The sequence below is a fragment of the Budorcas taxicolor genome, chromosome 5 (genome assembly GCF_023091745.1).
Source record: "Budorcas taxicolor isolate Tak-1 chromosome 5, Takin1.1, whole genome shotgun sequence".
Lineage (NCBI taxonomy): Eukaryota > Metazoa > Chordata > Mammalia > Artiodactyla > Bovidae > Budorcas > Budorcas taxicolor.
Genome location: NC_068914.1, coordinates 47,473,302 through 47,479,301, shown reverse-complemented (window position 1 = coordinate 47,479,301; position 6,000 = coordinate 47,473,302). Strand labels below are relative to the sequence as shown.

The window sequence follows — 6,000 nt, the reverse complement described above, 5'->3', positions numbered from 1 at the left end:
TACAGCGAGGAATGTACAGCAGAAGCAGTCATGGCTAGATTCACTGGCAAGAGTTTCTTAAGAGAAGAACACCCAGTAGAGAAACAAAACAGAATGAATAAAGCCCAAAAAAAATTCCTAAAATTAAAAATTAAAAAAAAAAATTTCCTCCCACATGTTAACACTGAAAATCTGGCCATATTCCTCATTCCACAGCAGGTTTTCTCATAAAATTCTGAGTTGAACTGATTATAAGAGACACATATTAATGTCTCAGAGCTTTTCCTAGCCACTGGAAAAGCTCATCCTGATAAAGCATTTTCCAGCGTACATTGGCTTCGACAGTTTCCACAGCTCTTGAGAAAGAGGCAGCAGCTACTCCGTCATAGCTCTTCATAAAGTTCTTTAGCTGGAAACATAAATATTAGAATGGTAAACAGACAGCATAAGTTATATGCTCAATAATACTCTAATAACTTTGTATGGGGGCAGATGGTTACTATACTTTTCATGGTGATCGTTTCATAATGTATACAAATGTCAAATATAGACAGGTATACACAGTGTACCTGAAAATAATACAATATTTTACTATGTTTCAATAAAAAACAAAATGTAAAAATGATAAATTCATATCTTAAAATGAGCTCATGTCCAACACATATAAACAAGAATTTATTTGAAAAAAAAGTATCACAGTCACTACAGCATGTATATTTAACGTGTGGAGTGAGGTAAGTAGGTATATCTAATATGTGGAGTGAGCTTATAATGAAATTCAATGAAACAGATTTTGTCCATTAGGTGTAATATCATTTCTTTCGGAACTGAAAGGGGACAAAAAGAATGAAAACAGTTTAAATAAATAAATAAACAGTTTAAAGTGTAGCTGCTCAGTCATGTCTAATTCTTTGCGACCTCAATGACTGTAGCCCACCAGGCTCCTCTGTCCATAGAATTCTCCAGGCAAGAATACTGGAGCGGGTTGCCATTCCCTTCTCCAGGGGATCTTCCTCATGCAGGGACTGAACCTGGGTCTCCGGTATTGCAGGTAGATTACCGTCTGAGCCACCAGGGAAGCCTAAATAACTCCAAGTTTAGCTTCTTGTTTCATAAATATTAAAGCAGACATATTTAATTCATCTTTCATAATGGGCTGATGAGGTAGTGGCAAAAACTAGTTCTAATAACAAAGCATATCTAATGTACTAGCAGTAGTGTTAGTCATTCAGTCATGTCCGACTCTTTACAATCCCAGGGACTGTAGCCTGCCAGGCTCCTCTGTTCATGGAATTCTCCAGGCAAGAATACTAGAGTGGATTGCGGTTCCCTTTTCCATGGCACCCTCCCAACCCAGGGATTGAACCTGGTCTCTTGCATTGCAGGCAGATCCTTTACCACTGACTCACCAGGGAAGTCCCCATAGCTCTGGGTTGGGCTTATTGACAGAGAACATTCAACCTATCAACCTATTTATTACTGGAAATTTTTCTCTGTCTTGTAGCCACCACACTTAATAGCAGCTATATTCTGGAATTTCTATCTCCTAATCTTCTCAAGGGCATTCCCTCTGCTCCACCTCAGCTCTCACAGTCCTATTCAGAAACCCATCAGCCCTGTCACGGGAAGCTCCAACTCCGTCATAGATGAATACAGTGGGCTATCTGTTACCTGATGTCTGAGACCTCTCCCTTATTCTTTCTGGTCTATCTTTTATATTGCCAATATACATATACTGGAGTGGACTGCCGTTCCCTTCTCCAGGGGATCCTCCCAACCCAAGAATCAAACCTGGTCTCCTGCATTGCAGGCAGATTCTTTACTGTCTGAGCCACCAGGGAAGCTGGTTAATATGTGTTATCTAATGTACTAATAGCCTTAACATTGAATACAAGCATTAAAGTTAACTTTTTGTCCACAGGGAAAAAAATATTCATCTTTTCTAAACAAGTAGTATGAGTGTTTGACACCATCTTTGCTGGCAAAAGAATACCAAAATTATTGAGTAACAGCAACAACACAAAATAATGATGCTATGAGTACTGGATGATAAATGACACTGGATCACCTGAGTAACTAGATTTAGAAAGAATGAAGATGGAATGTTGATTCATTTAGCTAGAGAAGTTGAACTTTAATTAGAATGTGAAAATTTTTAAATGATTTGTCATAATTTTATGGGTATAAGATGTTCTCTAGAGTACACACACTTTAGGAATGCACAGGAATTTTATTGCAAGATTAGATACTAGCAGTTTTTCTCTCGGTTTCATATGTTTTGATAACTGGCAACCACCAATGAATGCAAGGCTTATAGACAAATGTGAAAAATCAACTCGTTAACACAGAAGTGTTTATATTGTACAATTAGGATAAGGTGAGATTCATCACATGATGGATGCCACATGATGAATATACCAGGAGAGAAATGTCATCAAGATTGACTCGGGGATAAGGGCATGTGTATTGTGTGTGTGTGGGGGGAGGGGTGGAGGAGGTGATTTAAAATGGAGTTATTAATAATTATACCTTTCTGAATTAATCTAGAAGTTGGTTCGGGGTAGCTTGGTTTGTTTATGACAATATTACTTTGATTATATGATACATTTTTTTTAAGTTTATCCTATACTTTCCTATAAAGCCAGGCACCTTGCAGCATTAGAAATGGATTATCATATCTCAGAGCTATATTCTTTGGAAGACTTCAAAATCACTATCTTTTAATAACAAACATGAAAAATATTCAATGTGTAACAAAGATTTATCGTTACTGTCCTTTAAACTTATCTGACATCTGACACATACAAAAGAAAGAGGATGAAGGGAAGGAACTGAAATTTATTGATACCTTCAATATATACCTGTGACATGTACACATAGATAAATAGAAGTCTAATGAAAGCACTCGAATCATATTTTTAAACTTAACTAATTTATCTAATAATTCATTTGAATTTATATATTTATGTTCAGATTCATTCAGTCCATATTCCTAAAGCAACAAATAGTACATTTTGATCTATGTTTTGAATTTTGTGTTTTAATTTACTACAAAATATGTACATTACAGTGTATATTTGTATATTATATCTGTTCATTATGGTGGCTTTATTTACATAATATGTCAATCAGGAAAAAAAAATTACATCTACTTCTTTTAAACTATGTTCCACATTATTACATATTTTCCTAGGCAGTCAATGAATACTCCAGACAGTAATAAATGACCTTTTGGTAACTTTGACTCTGGGGAGTATGCTCTTGGCCTTTTGATAAAATAGTAAGCCAGCCTGAATACATGAAGGAAAACTCTTGTCTATCTCAAAGGCAAACTGTGAGGTTGACTATGAATGTGTTATCAACACAAACACAGTAGGTCGGATTATCCTGCAAGAGAATTCTTAGTAGAAAAAGTAACTGGAGTGTCTCTAGAGATTCATTTCTTAAATCACTATTTAAGTGCGTTAAATACTTCCTTGGTTAGCTTGGAGAGCATGACGTGACTGATATGCAGATTAGCTGATTCATCGGAACACAGATGGCCCCTTTGCATAGTTGGCATAAACTGATCTTATGCCTCACACTCCTCCACAACTCTTCTGGTGAACATGTGGTCAGAGCAGCCATGTGATAGGTCCTCAGGCAGGATCATAGCACCTTCCAGACCCTGCCTCACTATCAAGGGCATGGGGTAGATGGAAGGCATTTGCATTCCATTTTGCTTATTTTGGCAGTTCTTCAGTAGATGTTTTGCTGCTGTTAGTTTTTATCATTGCACTTCCTAAATATTTATGCTATCATATGCTTTTATTTGAAAATGTTCCAAGTTTAGACATTTCTATAAAACAACATTTAGTAAGATGTCAGAGTTATTTGTGTTGCCTGTTCTTCTTAGCATAAAATTTCTAGACATGTTTGTTAATTTATCTATTTAAAAACATTTCCGTATTTGAAAAAATTCTTAACTTAGGGTACACTAGACCCTAAAACTCACAAAATAATTTGTAATGTGCAACACATAATATACTCAGTAACTATCGAACTATCTGAGTCGAATTAGCTATTGCTTGTTAGTGAGGTTTATATTTTCAACATTAAAACTGTAAATGGGATGCCCATGATGCACAGGAGCTGTGTTGTTTCACAACAGTGTTTCGTTAAGGCAAAACAAACGAACAAAAAACAAAGAGTGCTGGAGAGGATGGCTGAATGAACATCAGTATGAAAAATGGCAAGGGCCTCTGAGAGTCGATGAGGTTGTACTTCCATTAGTTTAAAATTAAGGAAACAATGTACTGTTTCATGCAGAAATAGTGTTCAAATCGCTAGAGCCATGTAATTAAAAAGAAGCGGCCAGTTTCAGGTTCTAGAATGGCGCTTTGGGGAAGGACCACAGGACAATGTAAGCGTCTCTGCTGAATGCCCCTAAAGCTGATGGAGATCATAAAATCTCAAATCAGCTTTCAGAATTCATAAAGATGCCAATTCCCTTTTGATCTGTAAACTTTTGAAAATAAGAATATGCTATAGACAAAAAGAGCACATTGGCTTTTCTGTTTACAAGGCTCATTGGATATGGGAAAATGAGACCGACATTTCTCCAGCTCCTTCTAATTTATGAAAGGCGGTCATCAGCAATACAAATTATCTCCCCTCCCACCCAACAACAGTGGTCCACAGTCTTACAGTCAATGATTAGATAACAAAAGTGTGGAAAAGCCTCAGGCTGCAGTTGTTAAAAGTCAGTGCAAGTAGCTGTGTCCTGGAGGGATTCATCTCTCAGGCTATGGAGAGCTTGTGTTGTGAAGTTAGCTGCTTCTCAGATAATAGAATAAAAGCTACAGTTGAGTTTCAGTTTCCAGATGACACATTTCATTACAGGGGTATCTTGGAACATTTCACATGGCAATTAAATCAAGTGTAAAAAATTAAATGTGTAAGTGAAATATGTAAAGCAAAATGGCCATCATATGATAAAATTAATTTAAATGTCCGCTTAAAACATGTTTTTCCATGGGTTGGGTTATCACCAAAGCAAGGGGAAATGAAAGATTAGAGAACAGAAGAAGAGGAAGAGAGAACAGGAGAGGCACAATGGAAGAGGAAGACAGGAGAAGAAAGGGAGCCAAAATGAAGACGGGGGAGAAGAGAGGAGAGGAGAGATTTTTCACTTTTTTGTTCACTTCAATGGCTGCACAAGTTGTCACTAAATGAGTCTTTCATTCCCAGATTATTGAATGCAAAATCAAAGAGTTAAAACTACTTCCTTTAAATACACAAAGCCATTAGCTTAATTGTTCTTTCTTTTTGCTTCCTTTGGATATGAAAGAATTCCTTCTCTTTTAGGTTCCTAATAAAAAATATAGCAAAACATGTACTAGGGCTTTCAAATCCAAATCTTTCAGGGCTGGGAACACACATAGCAGGGATAAAAATAGAATTTCAAGTTATTACAATCAGAGACTTAGCTTAGCTCATGGTGTGAAAGAATCCAAGTTGGTGAGTGGACGATGATCATACAAAATTGGGTAATATTTGGAGATACTAAGGACGGAGGAAGGCTGATGCTTTCCGGGGGAACCTTGCTCAATGGGATTAGCTCTGGGTCTCAGCATCAGGCTTTCTGTCAGTGAAAACTGAAGAAACTGTGGTTCTCAATGGTAAACCTCAGCTATATTTTATAATTATAGGTGAGGAGAGGCTAAAAAAGTGATAAATGTTTGAAGTCCAATTCATTTCAATCAATGAAATATTTTGCTCCTTCTTCCTACCTAGTTATGCACCCCCAATCTCACATCCCTCTCTATTAGAGATGTGAATTAACGGTCACAAAACCAACTGTTTTAAATTCCGGAGACATAAACCAGAGAAAAAAGAAAATGTTAGATATTCTGCAAACTGGACTTCAGTCTTTAAGAAAAAAATAATTTCAGTTTCATTAATTAAATTCACTTGTGACAGTATTCAGCAGAATTTTAAACTATTAATCTTAATATATGTTGTCAGATATAGTTACTTCCA

At 36.4% G+C, this 6,000-nt stretch overlaps 1 protein-coding gene across 1 annotated transcript in view; it reads right to left on the bottom strand.

Annotated features, from left to right (window-relative positions):
* Nucleotides 1-244: 244 nt before the first annotated feature.
* TRHDE (thyrotropin releasing hormone degrading enzyme) overlaps nucleotides 245-6,000 on the bottom strand; it is a 457,777-nt gene continuing 452,021 nt past the window's right edge. The window contains exon 19 of the mRNA XM_052640844.1: nucleotides 245-388. Within this exon, the coding sequence (XP_052496804.1) occupies nucleotides 245-388 (144 nt within the window). The remainder of the gene's footprint in view (nucleotides 389-6,000) is intronic.